Source organism: Rhinolophus sinicus, chromosome 17 (genome assembly GCF_057876585.1).
Source record: "Rhinolophus sinicus isolate RSI-liver-muscle chromosome 17, RSI-T2T, whole genome shotgun sequence".
Lineage (NCBI taxonomy): Eukaryota > Metazoa > Chordata > Mammalia > Chiroptera > Rhinolophidae > Rhinolophus > Rhinolophus sinicus.
The window spans coordinates 82,023,079-82,040,725 of NC_142517.1; the positions used below are offsets into that span (position 1 = coordinate 82,023,079).

Consider the following 17,647-nt stretch of genomic DNA (forward strand, 5'->3'; position numbering starts at 1 on the left):
TAAGTTTACCTTTGCATGCATGAAAGAAGGAAATAAAAGATAATTCAAGCCCCTCAACATTTAATTATCATGTCCTAAGTGAACAGTGGGAGATACAATTACAGTGTTCTGTAGCTGCCTACTCCTTCTGCCTTCATTCTCAACCCTGGCTGCCTACTGGAATCGACTGGATTGGTATTTCTGAAGATGGGAGCAGGGCATCTGTATTGTAAAAAGCTACACAGCATTTCTGATGTACTGTCACTACTGGGAGCTACTGGCTTTCGGAATAAAGTCCAAAGTTTCATGTGTAACTTTTAAGGCTGTTCACAATCTGGTGCCAATCTACCTTTCTAGTTTATCTTACTGTTTTTCTCTCTTTGCCCACCAGCCAAACTCTCTTGATTGTTATGTGTGAAACTGCTTTCTAAAGGACTACTTGTTGACAGAAAAGTCCTGAAGAATTAGGATGTTATCCAGTTAAGAACTTGGAAGATAAGCTCCAGAGATAACGGGTGGGCAGAGAAAAATAGCAGGAATGGTACTTTGTAAACTTCAAAAATGTCTCTAGAGTGAAGTGTATAGCACACTCCTACTACCCCAGACAAACATTTTTATTTGGCTTTCAGTTTTTGACAATGAAATTTCAATTACACTTCCCACACACCAAACAAAAACTTCCAAACTGGGTAGTGTTAAAACGAACCAAAGAAACACAAATTCCGTCAAACAAGTTCAATGAGTTTTTTGGGGTTTCCAGTACTCACCGTATAAGCTCACTTCTCCTTTTCCACCTCTCACGCATTAGAAACGACTACACGGAGTGAAAAACACGGAAAAGAGCAATTCTCAAACTGGGGGCCGCGGGGGAGGGAATGTGATGGGGCGCCGCTGGCTACAGAAATTGTCGGTGGGCAAATACCTGGTTTTTGAGGTTAGTTCTGCGGGCCCAATGGATGGGTGCACTCACTCGTGTCCGTCCCTGGGATGGAAATCTGACGCGTGAGTCTCTCAGCCTTCCTCTCTGTGCCTCGGTAGGAAGGATCACTGGTCCTGAGCTAAGCCGCTTCTACGAGTTGGGGGAAACGGTAGCCTCTGCCTCAGCGCGAGCATCACTAACTGGGCAGGCGCTGAGGCGCGTGGCGTTCCCCGGGCAACCGGAGGTTCTTCCGGTCCCGAAGCCACGCCTCCTCGGAGGTCCTAGCAAGTCAGCCGCCGCGCTCTGACTTATCGGATATGAGTTCCGGGAGATGCCAGAAGCACGCGGAGGAGCATTAAAGAAGGTGTGAGCACGCGTGGCGTGGTGAACTGCCGCGTTCCTGCGAAGAGCCATGCAGTTCCTCGGTGGAGCATGATGGGAATTGTAGGCTGCGCACAGGCTGCTGGGAAGGGTTTGGTGACGGCCCTTGCTTAGGGTGTTATTCTTGGCCCTGGTGTCTCGGATTCTCGCTGGAATACCAGCTCCCGGGAGCGGGCTTTCAGGATGGCGCACAGAGCACTGAGGAGACTGCGTCGTTGCCGGTTATGGGCGCAGCGTGGTGGCAACGACTGCAGGACCGACTGTGCCCATTGGGGCAAGATGTGCGCCAGAGTTGCCCTGATGCCTTTGGCACTGACCCTCTTGGGGGCTCTGATAGGCCTGAGACCTTGGAGTCCTGGCAAAGTAAAGTTGTTAATGTAGGTCAGGAGAGAAGATAAGCTCAAAGGCATTGTTCTGCAAGAGAAGTAGGCCTGTATCTGGCTTCTCAGCTGTCTGATCTGAAGACATTTCCACGGGGCATAATCTCTGATTAGATTGCAGTCCCCAGAATCAAATCAGCAGGTGGTCAGAAAAGAAATTAATAGTCTGAATGAGTAAAGTTAGCCACCTTCTTAAATTGTACTCGGATTTTATAGTAACAAATGATGACCCTCCAATAGAAAATATTTGGACATACACGTTTCCCCGTATTTTTTGTTACTATGCTTTCCAACGGAAAGATTACAGATGCAGTAATTTTAAAGATTTAGGATTTTCCTGACAACTTTTCAACCTGCCCAGCCTCACCAGCCTCGTTCCCTCAGTGAATGCCGTTCATGATTTAAACTTTCCTCATTGAGTGTCCATCTCTCATTTACCTTGTTACCATGAGTATAGGATTTGTACCTCCCTCCAACTACTTAGTATTATGTTTACTATCCTAGTACCTGCTTTGGCTGGTAATTAATTTAGCCTATTAAATGGAAGGTGAAAAGAAACTACAAGGAATTATATAAAAGTAATGATAGGGGTGAGGGGTTGTACATGTATGATTATGGGGTAATTTTTCTTGTTACTTTTCCAAATTTTCAAATGTAGTTATCTTGTTTTTAGAATGAAAAAAATGTGGTTCTGGGCTAGTGACTATTGAAAGGCAAACACTAACAAAAAAACCACTATATAGTTGTATATCCAAAAGAATTGACTTACAAATGTCCTTATAATGATGGAGTATGGAAATATATTCTTCCTTATTGTGAAGGCCAATTATATGTATATATATATATTAGGCATATAGTAGGTGTTCAATAATTTCCTGTCTTCGCCCTGAAATTTTTGTTATATGGATAAGATATTTAAAAAAAAAATTCTTTTTTAATTGGGGAATATTGGGGAACAGTGTGTTTCTCCAGGGCCCATCAGCTCCAAGTCGTTGTCCTTCAATCTAATTGTGGAGGGCGCAGTTCAGCTCCAAGTCCAGTTGCTGTTTTCAATCTTAGTTGCAGGGGACGCAGCCCACCATCCCATGCGGGAATTGATTACTGTTTAGGGCTCATGCTCTAACCAACTGAACCACCCGGCTGCCCTGGATAAGATTTTTAAAGGTGGTGGTTATTTCACTTCCGATTCTGAATGCATTTATAGGAAGATGTTGATTACTTTTCTGTGTGACTGGGCACTGTGACTCATTTATTTAAAACTATAATTTGACATTGTTTTCCCTTAGAGCTAGGCAGAATTCTTATGTTTCAGAAAATTTTAGTGGACAGAGTTGATTTTTCCTATTAGGAGTTGATATTTTCTGCCACCAGGTTGAGTCCTATTTTTAGTTAGAGCAAAACATTTGGTGAAAACAGGAAATATAATGAAGGGATTGGATATTTAACTTTTCAGTAAATTTAGACAGACATAACTCTTTTACTAAAAAAAAACAACAACAATAAAAACTAAGTATCTTAGATCATTGTCGTTGATGTGATGACTTATGGTTATTAGAGACGAATAGTGATTATGAAACCCTCAATAATCTAGAAAATGCCAGTTTTGAAAATATCAACCTTAAGAAAAGTAAATATTTTATATGGTTGAATCTGCTATTTTGGTGCTTTGACAACTGAAACATTTCTCCAAGCGTTGATTCAAGGCTCAGCGAAAAAATTGTTTCGCTTGATTTAAGAAGTTAGTTTGTCTCTCTTCATTTTATTATGAGAATAAGAAACTTTAAAAATGGTATATGATTTTCTTACGGCTACTTAAGATACCTGTATGAGGGAAGAAAGTTTCAGGTACTTTATTACCAGTTTTAATTTCATACTGGCTTTTGGAACTGAAGTAGGAGAATTGTAAGAAATAAGAGAGATGATGAATATAGCACTATTCTGATTAATTCACATTATTTTTTATATTTTTTCTTACCAGAAACTTTTAAAATAATATAGGAAATACCTGATTCGTAATTTATTGGAAGATTTTGGAATGAATGTTGATGGATTAAAGCTGTTTGAGCAGTTGGACATTATATGTATCTTTTTGTCTCATCTGCAATTTGTATACAGTAGTATCTCTGCAATGAACAATTTACTTGACAAAACATTTTGCTCACATAAAATCACTATAAAAATATGTACCAATTATTTATATTAACTTATGTGAATTTGTTTTGACCTTAATTATGTTATTGTGAAAAATTACAGCTATGATTTTGTATCCAGAATTACTAATATATCTAAAGAGCATCTAGATTTAATAGACTAAAAAATAGTCAGTACAACAATACAAAAAAAGTCACAAATTCAACCACCAGAACTGTAACTTTTATTTACTAATAGATATTTTAGTAAACAGGCTTACTTCATCTGTAAGACCCTGATAATACCTCTTAGGAAATCATAGAAAAATAAAATACAATAATTAGTAATTTGTACTTTGTACAAAAATCTTACTATGTTGCTCAGCAGGTAGTTTTGCTAAACACCATATTCTTTCAGCACATAGATAGGTGATATATGTAATCAATACACCACAATCCCTCATTGAGAGCTGAACATTCTATAACTATTAATTTGTAAGCATGCCAGCACATGAAAATTTACATGGAACATCATAATATTACAGTAGATTTTTATAAGATGAAAACGATACCACCTTCAAGTAAGTCTGGACTACTTCACTCTTATAGTGAAGTAGATAATAGGTAGGATTGCAGTTCTATTGTTAATACCCTTTTACTGTGTTTATCTCTCTACTATATTGTGATAGAACCAGAAAGAGAACATAGGCTGTGTAAGAACCTGAGTGGAAGGCATATATAGAGTAGCTCTAAATGGTGTAATACCAAAGAGAAAAAAATAACAGTGCTACACTTGTTTATTCTCACAAACAGATCTTTCCCTCTTTTGCAAAAGTAGATGGGTAAAATGCTAAATCCATAATTAGTGATAAATAACTTTACGACAGGTTACAAAGAAATTTTTAAAAACACATTCATACTTATAGGAAGGAAAAATGTTTTCAGCTGCAGTTTTTTATTAGTCAAATATTGCTCTATGAGGGATTAAATGTCTCAACCTAGACAGATGTTATCTAGGTATTTTGTATAACTGTACTATTTAGTATTAAATTAATAAACTTTTAAGGATTTGTGCTGTAAATATTTTTATAACAATTTTGAATACATGGTGGCAACTGTTGACATCTCCCATTTAATATTTGACATGGCCATTTGAATATTAAATGTATAATCAAATACATATTTATATGTACATATAATCTATATTTTTGGCTATGCTAAAACAGCAAAAAAAAAAAGGAGAACAATCTTACTCCATTGTTCACAATCTAATTTTACAATAAATCCAAAGAATAAATATGCACCTATAAATTCCAACAAATTGAATTACATACAGCCTATTCAGAAACAATGCTTCAAGCACAATGAAAAGACCACACATCCTTCCTATAGGACAGGGAGGGCACAATTAACAGAAAAAAAAAATCGTCTGTTTTTTTTTTTTCTAAATGACAGATGGTATTGACATTCTTCATATGAAAACAAAACAAAATAAAAGTATTGTTTTAATAAGCCATGAGAGCCTGATTGTCTTTCTTTCTTTCTTTCTTTTTTTCAATTCAGATATGGGCTTAAACCCTCCAAAATAGTGTTTTGAAAAACTGACAGCTTGAGTATACAATATGCATACACATCTTTCAGGATTAAACTACTTATAATTTTCATAGGCTTTGAATTATAACAGATATATTTCTGTTTACTCTGTAACAGACAAAAATAAATAATAAAACATGAGAAGTATTTATGGTATTGAGAAGTCCTCACTTCATCTCTACATTATGGAAAATAAGACTCTGTTATCAGAATTCAGTTTCAGATCTTCCAAATAAGATGCCTCAAGATATAGTAAAAATGGCTTTAGAATATTTTATACAATAGGTCTTTTTTCCTATGATATAATACATACACACAAATATTCATTGGCCATGTGTTTATATATATACATATATATATGTATATATGTTTGTATGTGTATATGTAGTCATATATATATATTTGTATGTGTATATGTAGTCATACATATGTTCATATATATTCATTTCCCCCTTTCCAACTAGTTATACCTCTCTCCTCCAACCTATTCTCCCTTCCCACTCCCATATTGACTTTTATCTCCTCTTGGTAAAATAAAACTATTCATATAGTAATAGTAACACTCTTACCTTTGGACCACAAATCTACCAAACTATATGCATATTACACATTGCCTTCCCTCCAATTACAGGTCTATGCGTCATCTGTCAAAAACTAACCTCCCTACTTATGCTATGAATTCTAACCCTTCTACCTCTCAAGGCCTTTTCCATAATTATATTCTTTTGCATAATCAGTTTCCCTCTTTCTCCCAGGTCATTCTCATTAGTATATAAATATGTTCTAGCTTCCTTTCTCTACACACACACACACACACACACACACACACACACACACACACACAGCCAAAACATGTCTTGACCCCACATCTCTCTCCAGTTACTGCTCTATTTCTCTTGCTTCCTTTACAGAAAAACTTCCTGAAAGAGTTGTTTATAGATACTGACTCCACCTTCTTTCTGAAAATATCTTCTTAATCACTTCAGTTAGGCTTTGGCTTCACTGCTTCACAGAGACTGCCCTTCTCAAGGTCATCAGTCAACTTCCATGTAGCCAATCCAATGGCTATTTCTTTGTCCTAATCTCGACTTCTTAAAGGCATTTAATTCAGGTGACCAATTGCATTTCTTTTTTCTCTACCTTACTTTACATGTTCAGTGTCCTCTGTTGGCTTCTAACTCTCTGCTTCACTTCTAAACATTGGAATGCCCTGGACTTCAATTGAGGCCTACTTCTTTCTTACAGCCCTTCCCTAGGTGATTTTAAAACTTTAAATACCGTGTACATACTGATGACTTCCAAATATTGATGTCTAGCCATGATTGCTCCTTGCAGGTCTCATATACAACTGTCTGCTTGCTATTTCTATCTGAATATCTAACGGGCATCTTAGGCTTTAGATGGCTAAAACCAAACTTGATTTTCCCCTCCAAACTCAATTCTCCTGCACCACCATTAACTCAGTTTCTTATTCTTGAAATGTAGAATTTATCTTTGATTTTTCACTCTTCTTCATTCCTCACATCCAATCCATTATTAGCAAGCCCTGTCTTCAAACATACCCCAAATCCATCCACTTCTGTCCATCTTTACTACTTCCAATTTAGCAAAAGCCACCTGTTTTTTTATTTTTTTTATTTCTTGAACTATTGCAGTAACCTCATGTAGGTTGTTTGACTTCATTTCATTTTTTCCTTTGCTGGCTTATCTACTGTGTACCGAGCACACTGTCTCTCTACCCTCAACCACTCCACACTCCCACACATTAAGTGTTCCCACTACCTGCAATACTCGTCTCCCAGATTTTCTCATGACTGGTTCCTTCATGCTTTTCAGATACCATTTTAGACGTTACATCCTCAGAGATGATTTCCCTTACCACTGAATATAAAGAAGCCACTGTCATGCTATGTGACATTATTAATTATCAGCATGATACATATCACCATTTCTTTATGTTATATCTTCATCACTAGAAAGTCAATTCCATGAGACGGGCTTTAGCTTGTCTTGGTCACCCTGTATTAAAACAAGACACTGATACATAATAGTGTTCAATAAACATTAGTTAATGAATGGACGTATGGATATATATATATATACATATACATATACATATACATATACATATACATATATATATATTCATATATATATATATACATATACATATATATATATTTAAAATAAATCAGTATATAAGTATGTATACTAGTTTTAAAATTTAGGAAAGATACAATTTGGATCAGCAAACAGACACGACTTCCTTTAATTTTTTTGTTTGTTATAACTATTCCCCATAGTGTAAAGAGCTTTGGACAAATCATGATTTGTGGTTGTTATTGTTCTTTATATTGAAGTATAGATATCTATTTCACTTAATAGTAAAGTGATTAAGATTGTACTATGGGAAAGGTAATGTTTTGCTTCCTCAAAGGGATTTTTGGACACTCTGAAGAAAATAAACAGTTTATACAAAAATGAGATGGCGTTTCCTTTTGTTTGAAGTATCCTATTTGGTGAAATTTAAAAAATTGAATGAACATTAAGCAGTGAAAAGTAACTATAAAAATATATGCTTACTATTTTGAATACACACAATCCAATGGAGTATTTCTTTTTGTATTTCTGTTTCTGAAAAAGTAAAAAGTTTGCTCTCTCCAGCAGACTTTATGGGGTCATACCAAATATGACCAATATTTGGTAAGAAGAGTAATTTCAAAAGTAATAACGTCTACCCACTATGTTAAGGTATTTGGCTTCAACTTCTTTGAGAATTAGAAAGTTACGAGCATTATGAGGCTGAATGGAAATATAAAAATTAAAGCAGTTCTTTAAAAAAAAGAAACATTTAAAATAATTGAAATGAGAAATCAATCTCCTTGAAAGAATATAAACATTTAGCTACCATAAGATATAACATAAAATTAATATGCAGGTACCATAATTTTAAACATTTATGTGTTTAAATGTGTAAAATTTATGTAATTGCATAAAGCATAAATTGATTCTAAAAGACTTCCCTTTATTTTTATTTGAATCACATATGCTTACTGCTTTAAATGAAAAAAAGCAGAAGAAAGAACTGTTAATTATTAATGGGAGTGATTCATTAATATGTGTAAAGTGCTTCGACAGTCCAATTTTCAATGTATTATTTTTTGTCAAATTCTTAGAAATAAAAAGAACTAGCAGTATGAAAATGTTAATAATTGTGATCATGTGGTTTACTAAATATTTTGTAGAAATAAATTTCTATTTTTGATATCTTGGCAAGATTCCATTCTAATTTTATACATTGATAATGTATTTTAACAAATATTAGTGGATTTATTTGTATTAGAGATTCTCATCCTCAAAAAGCACTTTAGTTTCAAAATTACCAGTAAATTACCATGTTACATCATAGTAACATGACGTAATTTTATTTTTGAAAGCAGCTTTGTTTATTATTACAAAATATTAATTTTTGCTAAAAAATACATATCTCAAAGGAAAAAAGTGGTTTCATAAAACAAATTGACTCATTCTGAGAAGAATTCAACTCCCTTTAGAAAAAATGCTGCCATATTAACCATCATCAAAATATCAGTTGAACCATGAAATTTGTGTCCACCTGGGACAAAATGTCACTTTAGGTATTAAAAGTTAGTTAATTGGACGATTCTATGTGTTAAATCCAGAAAAGCTGACATTTCTCAACATCGTCCTCTTTAAACAATTTATGTAGTATTACAGTGTAATTTAATTAACATAATGGTTTATATTTTCCCAAGAATTAAACAGCAAAAATGGACTATTATTTAAATGTTCTTTTCTCATATTTCTCTTTCACTATTAGAAAATTGCTGTAGTTGAAAGTGTAACTCTGGGATTAAATTCTAGTGCTTCGTTTAGTGGGTTGAAACTATTAAAAACCCTCGATTAATGTCTATATAATTCATAATGAATAACTTATGGAGAATTAACTTCACGTTGGTGTTGAAACCATATGGAAAATAATTTTCTTTGTGTTGTACGAAAAACTAGCTATTTGTGATGTAAACTACACACTTCTGATATGGTATTTGTTTTACAGCATTGCAGTCAATAACAATGTGGTTAGAATTTCTGGGAAATAGTTCATTTGCTATTATACACAAATGTAATCTTCGTATCCCTGGATTCTGTTTTTAATAGAATATTTTTTATTAAGCTTATTGGGGTGACATTGGTCAGTAAGATTATATAGTTTTCAAGTGTACATTTCCAATAGTGTTTTTGTTTATTTTTAAATGAGGTAATTAATAGTTTTAACATAAACTCCTTGTATTACCATTTTGTCTTTTCCTCAATTTTAATGTAACTTGGTCTGTTTCCATCTTCTGCATTTATGCTCTGCCTTTGATTTTTAAAAAGTGAGGCTATTATGCGAGGTGTAACATAACTAATATTTTAGGAAACATAGACTGTTAATTACTGATTATTTCTTCAAAATTCAAAATTAAGATGTTGAATTTTGCACTGTATACAAAATGAAACCCAAGTATAGTTTATGAAAAATGTCCAGAAGACATTTATATCCTATAGTTATTCAAATTTTCAATGACACAATCTAAGATGGAGTGTGATTATCAAAATTATTAATAATGTATCAGAAATAAAGCACATATAATAATATTTAAAATCAAATGTTATGCATACTAATATTATTAGGACTGATTAGGTATTGTGCCCCCGAAAAAGCTCCCACTTTACTTTCTGAAATTTTCTCTTGGAGGACTAAAAAACCTAAAATTGCATAAAAACTCCACATTTTTAAGAAGAAAATGAGATTTTTGCATAGTATAGATATATTATTACAATTTTCGTTGAAAGCACACATATGGCATTGGAAGAAACATCACATTAAATCAAATTAAAAACTTCAGTGACAAACATTTATGCACCTTATTTTCCAAGCAGTGCAGAAATTTTAAAAAGCCCCAATCATTATTTATTATTTTGCCTATAAAATTCAGTATTTTTTTAAAGAAGCTTTTGAAGATATGCAATAATAACTCTAGATAAAATGCCACTAGTTTTTCAAACAAGTTAGAATTAGCAATGCTCACATCAATCACATTGACCAAAAACAGAGCTTGTTCAGTTGCAAGTTTGTTAGCAAATGAGTGGCCATTGATTTTGTCATAGAACTTCTAAAGATCACAGGTTTAAGCAGATTTATCTTAAAGACAAAACTAATATGTGATAATAAATAAAGCAGGTACAGTCAAAGAAAAACATTACAATTTCAACAATGATATTACTGGGTAAATAATTCTAAAGAGCAAAAGTTAGTATTTTATGAAAAACGAGCTAACAGAATCAATTACATTCTGGCTTCTCTCTCTCCGACTAAATGAGTGAAGATGTATTACGTGAAAATTTAACAAAAGCAATTTCTATCTAAATGTGTACATTTCATTCTACAAATTACTAAATGTGGAAAAGAGACTTTTATTATAAAAGCAACAGAAGAGGACATTCTAAATTAGGTAAAAATCTTGAGAGTGTGTTGTTTACTTATCTTTATAATTTAGCTCTGTTCACTCCTATCATGATTTCAAAAAATTAAATACTATTTGGTGTTTCTAGAACAGAGGCAAATTAAGACTGTTCTAGGGATGATAATCTATAAATGTACATAGAAATGTTCACATCAATGTTGCTTGTCATGTAAGCTCACATTTAACTCATGAAAAGAAGGACATCTATCTTCAAGGTTAATAATGCCTAAATACAAAATTGAATTAGACATATGAAAAACAAAGTTTCTCATGTTCTTTAGAGTTTTCTTTATAGTAACATATTATTTTGGAATAAAAATAGTTCTCCTTTCAATGAAGGCTAATGAGATAGAGGCTCTGATGCTAACTCAATAGGAATCCTGAAGTAGGGTTATCCTTTTACTATTTTGTAGAACACTTTAAAGCCATATCTCAGTTCTTCTGATTTATTATTTGAGTTGATAACTTATTATTGTAACCAAAAGTGAATTTATAATGAGAAATTAAGGACAGCCAGAGGTTGTAAAGAATGGAGAAACATGGATAAGGACAGAGCTTTACTTGAGAGCTTTTCACTAATTCAGATACTTTACTAATCTAATTTTCTAATTTTAATTTCTCAGGAAACAGTATTGTTAATCTGTACTTTATTTTCTAATCAAAAGTAGAAACCACATCTTTATATTACATTTAAGAGCTATCTTTCATCCTCAACTGTCAGGTAATTTTTCCTTAATGCCTTTGCTATTCTTAAGGATGAATTAGGTATGTCTAAAGGTATGAAATTCTTCTTTGAGATTTCCCCCTTTACATGAGACAAATAAAAATTATCTTAATTAAAAAATCTCTTAGAGATTTAATACTCTGAATAACCAGTGTGGAAATTCAAGCAAGAACCTTCCTTTGTTTTGTTTAGAAAGAACTTCGCTTTCAATGGGACAGTGCAAAAACATAATAAAATGCAGGTGACTTGGTATCGTTAACAGATACACAAAACTTTGTATCTGCGAGATTCTTTTCTTTAACAGATGAAGTCTATTCTTTACTAGTACCTGAAATTTTAAAAAAATACTTTCTGTCATTTTTAATTACAGTAATTTTAAATTGACACTGATAAGCTAAAGCTGAACTTTCAAATCTAGTCTTAAAATCCTAAAAAAGCAAATGCCAATTCAATGAAAAAAAGCTTTTTCTTTTGAATTAAGAGCAAAGAACCCAAGTCTTTCAATTAAGATGCAAATATCCTTTTAAATACATTCTATATAAATCCATTAATAATTTGAAATTTGAGTCTAATTATTGGAAGAAAGAGAATTAGTTAAAACTACATTTTGATGACCTGTATCATCTTCTGGATCTTTTGACCTTTTTTTCCAGAAGACACATCCCATTATAACATAATTTTTAACAAGTCTTTGAAATACCTTTTTCAAGAGAACAGTAAGAGAAAGATGGGATATTTACTTTTCTGCAATAAAGATTTTCACTTTCCTTTATTTCATCTAGTAATATGTTAGACCTAGTCATGAATAATCATCTCTCTCCCTTGTTAAATATATCGTGTGTGACAGAATTTTATGCAACCACTGCAGGTTCATACTTATTACATTTACTAAGAACAATGATATTGGCTTGGGCAAGAGATTACTCCGAAATTGTTTTTGAAAAGATGGCTGATGTTTTCTAATTGGAAGGAAATTTGAGGTGGTGAATCTACGCATGAACTAAAAATTTTGCTACTGGACAATAAAAATCTGTGACTCCTGAGGAGGATCAACTGTTAAAGAGAGAGATTACTTTAGAGAGTCCAGAAAGCCTGCTCTCCTCCGCCAGAGGAAGTGTGGAGTGTTTTAAGAGAATTTTGAGGTCCAAATTCTTTCTTTCAAGAGAGATTGCAAATCCAATTCACACTAGACAACGTTTTATTTATTTATTTAATGTATTTTTCTATGGAAAGAGCTAATCCTTCGCTCAAGCCTCTAAGTCTTAGGCTTTAGAGTTACTTGAAAGGAAGAACAGTATAGCCAAACTCATCTTTGCCATAACATTTTACGTGTGTAGGACACATCGCATAGACAATTGTTAAATTGAACTAAATAAAGCTTATAGTGTTTTTATTGAACATTATAAAGATTGAAAATTTGTTGAAAATGTTGATTATAAAAGTTAGGTGACTTCAGTGCCTCGTACCCTAATGGAAGAATACCATCAATTTGACCCAGTAAACTCTTACCTTTTGAAGTCTTCATATAAAACCATTAAAATATTTTTGAATTGAATATGGGTAATGAGTCTCTCACTTAATGGAATTTGAGGTTGGAAAAGTTAAAAATGATCATACTGCAAGAAGTGATAATATCTGCTTCTAATCTCTGTGTTACATTGAGACATATACATCAACTGTGAGATAACCGTTTTTGATTCTTAAAATACTAATTTCTTTTAGATTAATAATAAATGTCCTTAGCTAAAGCTAAAGAAAAGGATCGTAATCATCCATTTTGAAATTACCTTCCAAAGCACTTAATTTGCAGTTAATGAAAAGTCAGAACTCACCCTCTGTGAGTGCAAATGCTCCCATTTAGGTGTGGTAGAACCCAAAATATTAAAGTATGAGTTTCGCAACATTCCATCTTCCCTCGGCCCTCAGCCTCTTCTAAGGAGATTTGTACGATAGTTTTTGGCTTGCTGTGCTATCTTTCTTTTGCTGATAGGCATAAGGGGTGGAGTGTTAGGAGCTGAGAAATGAAAAGCGATGGAGGAATAAAGAGAGAACAGAAGAGGCTGAGAAAGGGAGTTTTAGAAAAATTAATGAAGTAATAGAAAAAAAGAGACCTAGCATTCATGACAATTTTGAGATAAGAGATTTAACTGACTGCTTTACAGAGTAGAAATTTGGTAGGGAAAGAAATAAAAATGAATTTTTCAGGAAATGAGGTTGGGAAACAGATAATGTAATTCATTCTTCACCACCTCGTCAGAAAACCTTCTGTAAAGACTTTGCTTTTCAAGGATTGGATTTGGATTTGTTTTCCATTCATAGGCTGAGATAGGCCTTAAAGCTGTAGCTGTTTTATTCAGGTGATAGTGGGATAGATTTTAAAGAGTAATACAGAGTGAAATAAGAGAAATTATTTTGATTATGGCATGCCTAACTTATTTATCAACAGTTATAAGAGCACAAAAGTGCTGTAATTCTTATTCTTGTTAAACCAAGAGCTTTATAATTTCTGATTCCTTTTTTAGTTTGATGATTTACATACCTAACCTCTCTTCTTGGTTGTGCCTTGTTTTAAATTTTTTTCCAGATATGCCTTATATTATGAGATAGTGAGTTGACTATAGGCTGGAAATTGACTAGCCAGAAAATAAAATGAAAATGGTTTCTTCAACTGTCTGATTTTCAAAATCCAAATGCCCCAGTAGTATAGATTATAAAATTTAAAATAAAACAGGTACATGAATATATATGCATATTTTAGTTATCAAAGATCATTCCTGGAGGCTTGTGATTTATGGAAGTAACTCATTTTCTTTCTATACTTAAGTTCTATGCTTGTGCATATTCAACAGTTTTAATTACTAAATATGTGCATTAGTAAATCTCAAAATATTTCATGTAAAATTTACAAATGAATTTGGTAATTTAACTGTTAATATTCCTGGATATTATAATATCCTTAGGATCATGGAGTCTGTGATTGATAGGCAGTAAAGAAATAAATATCCTTATTTTAAAATGTTTCTGTTGAATGTTTGACACGTTTCAACCTTGATCTAACCATAATGAGGTTCAAAATTACACTCTTAAGTTTATAATGTTTATACTTCTGAAAAATGTAAACACAATTTTAAAGAAATTTTAAAGAAGCGTTGGGGTAAGAGACAAAGTGAAAAGGCAGTTTTATAGAACTAGACAAAGATGTTAGGGATTAAAAAAGTATAAATTAACCAAATATAAATAGAATTGGAAATTTTTAAAGTAAATTCTTAACAGAGAACTTCAATCTTGCAAGCACTAGAATGCCCATCCCATAGAAATTTAAATACTTTATAGAATTCATTTCATCAAAGTATATAGATGTTGCTGACAGAGTCCTATGGAAGACACAATTATTCTATTTCTTATTTTCCTAAATACCTTTTTAAATTGTATTATAAAAATAAATATATATGATTAATAAATTTAATCTGTTTACATCTGTTATTATTTAATATATATTTGAAGACAGGTAAATATGGAAATTTTCTATTTCCTCTAAATGTATTCAGATTTGCGTAAATGTATCAAGCAAACTGCAGACCGTTTATGAGAGTGCATGACCATGCAGATGATGGCTGGAAAATGTTGCTATTTCTGACACACTTACTTAAAAAGTGATGGATTGCTCACTTTTTCCTTTTTTTTAGTATACTTCAAGGAATACTTGAAAGACTCTTTCTTCTATCTCTCTATTTTTTTGAAATGAGAAAAATTAAGCTGAGGTAGGCAAAAATCAGGAGCTAAATCAGCCAAAGAAAATATGTGGAAGGGTTTAGTTTAATGGGACAATCAACAAATCTCAAAATAAGAGAAAAAGAAAAAGTGAAGCTCCGTTAATACTGAGAAAGCTAATTTCAACCAAAAACAAAATGTAATTTAGGTAGATATTTGAGAATGTGGGTAGGGTACCTTTACCTCTGAGAACAAATAAAAACTGATTTAATAAATCAGCATCTTGGTACAACCTGGTCTTTTTTCTTTTTCTCCTTTAATACATTCTCCTTACTCTTCCACCTAGCACAGCAGTCATTGTTTTTTTGTTTCACAGGGAACTCATTTTATAACTGAATTTGTTTATAAGACAGCACTATTTTGATAAACTGACTCAGCTTAATTCACTAAAAATATATTTGCCTTTTTTTTTTCTTTTTTTCAGCCTCTGGAAGCATGATAACAGTGCACCTTAGGTATGTTCACGTTTTTATATTATTGTATTATGAATCCAGGAGAACACACACAATTTATATACGCTCAGGTATTAGATCTGTTCATGTCCTCTTTGTACTATGCAATGACATCCTTGTCTTTTGGAAGTTTTGGAAAACAGCTCAGCATGTTCATGTAACTTATTTTTACAAACAAAACAAGAATTCTTAAACTTGCAAAATGCACTAATATTAAACAGTCAGCTAGGTGTGTTTATTTTCTTGAGCCACCATATAGCTATAAAATTCTGTTTACATTAATTAAACTTTTACATTAAATTCAAGGCTATAATCTTAGATCTTTTATTTAAAGCCATTCTACTGAGAACAACTAATTTTCTCGGTGCTTTGATAATTGCTTTTGAAAACTTGTGAAGAAAAACCAAGGGAATAGTCATTGTTTTATTCCATACTTTGCTCTGTGAAAGCCTTTAGAGCAATGAACTCACTCTTTGTCTTTCCAGGGGTATGCTTCATAACGTAGTAGAGAAATGTACTGTACTTAGTATAAATTAGAGGGGAAAAGCCTCTAAACTACCACCTACTGTGAAATATGCAGGACATTATGAAGTGTATTTAACAAAAATAGATAGATAAACCCAGCCTTAGAAAAGTTGAAAGCACAGTATGTTTCTCCCTCTCCCTCCCCGATAACCCCCTCTTCACCATAGTCACACCTGACAAGAATTCACTACATAAAATCATTGCTCATTCCTGCAAATCTAACATCAGGCATCAACAGTGAAACTATTATAAAATAAAGTAACAATACGACCCATAGAGTTGAATATAGTTACCTAACAAATAAATATTCACGTCAATTTGGAAGCTACTTGATCACAAAGCATGAAGAAAAGGTCAACTATTTCATTTTCATCTACCATCAAACTCTAAATACATCATTAAGGAAGCCACACCTAGGCAAACTCTTTGGGTTAAGTCCCTGAACACTTCCCAAGTACTGTTATATAAAGTTACACATCCATGCTGAGTTATTTACCATCGTGTAGTGATAATCTGCAGTGGGCCAGGGTTTTATTTGCAGGCTGTTCAGAGAGGAGCTGTGAAGCACGATTTTAAAATCTGGGTTGGAAGCATAAACAAAAGGTGAGTACCCCATAGTCTGAACGGGAGACGGCAGTTTGTGAAGTCATGTTTGGAGAATCAGAAGAAAGGGTAGTAGAGAGGATGTCTTTCATTATAGAAATGCTGAGGCACAAAACACCGGTGCTTTAAGTACTTTCATACGTGAAATCCTTTCTCCTGTATGTGCATCATGTGTAAACGTAACGTCTGTATACTGCTGACTATTCGTCTCTGGTGTCCAATGAGTATGATTCCAATTCTCCTAATGTCACTGAGAGAGAGAGAGAGAGAGAGAGAGAGAGAGAGAGAGAGAGAGAGAGAGAGAGAGAGAGACAGAGAGACAGAGAGAGAAAGAGACAGAGAGAGAGAGAGAGAAAGAACAGAGAGAATAGAGAGAATATGAACATTTAGATCTGGTAAGTATGCGAGAGAGAGGAAATAAACATTTAGATATGACAAATATACACCATGTCAAATTTGCTTTATAAATTTGCCAAATATTGTATAAGTGAGAAAATGAGAGTTTAAGCAGAGATATAAATGAATATTATTAAGAGTTTACTTTTTTCTTCTTAGTGCCGGAGAATATACTCAGTTAACCTCAAATTTAAAGGTACAAGTAAAATTTAAAACTCAGTCACTTATATAATGTTCAGATAGTTCATAGGACAAAAGGTTATACAA

The 17,647-nt window shown here is 33.1% G+C and overlaps 2 protein-coding genes across 5 annotated transcripts in view; both read right to left on the bottom strand.

Annotated features, from left to right (window-relative positions):
* ARL6 (ARF like GTPase 6) overlaps positions 1-2,101 on the bottom strand; it is a 43,280-nt gene extending 41,179 nt beyond the window's left edge. For 2 of the 4 annotated variants that reach the window (XM_019757218.3, XM_088794041.1), the window contains exons 1-2: positions 902-2,101; positions 747-793 (exon numbers count right to left, since the gene is read on the bottom strand). The gene's annotated coding sequence lies outside the window, so the exon portion shown is untranslated. The remainder of the gene's footprint in view (positions 1-746; positions 794-901) is intronic. The other 2 variants (XM_074333146.2, XM_074333140.2) reach the window with 2 other exon arrangements.
* Positions 2,102-4,010: 1,909 nt separating this feature from the next.
* Positions 4,011-17,647, bottom strand: part of EPHA6 (EPH receptor A6) — an 860,810-nt gene continuing 847,173 nt past the window's right edge. The window contains 1 exon segment of the mRNA XM_088794040.1: positions 4,011-17,234. Within this exon segment, the coding sequence (XP_088650166.1) occupies positions 17,120-17,234 (115 nt within the window). The 3' untranslated portion in view covers positions 4,011-17,119.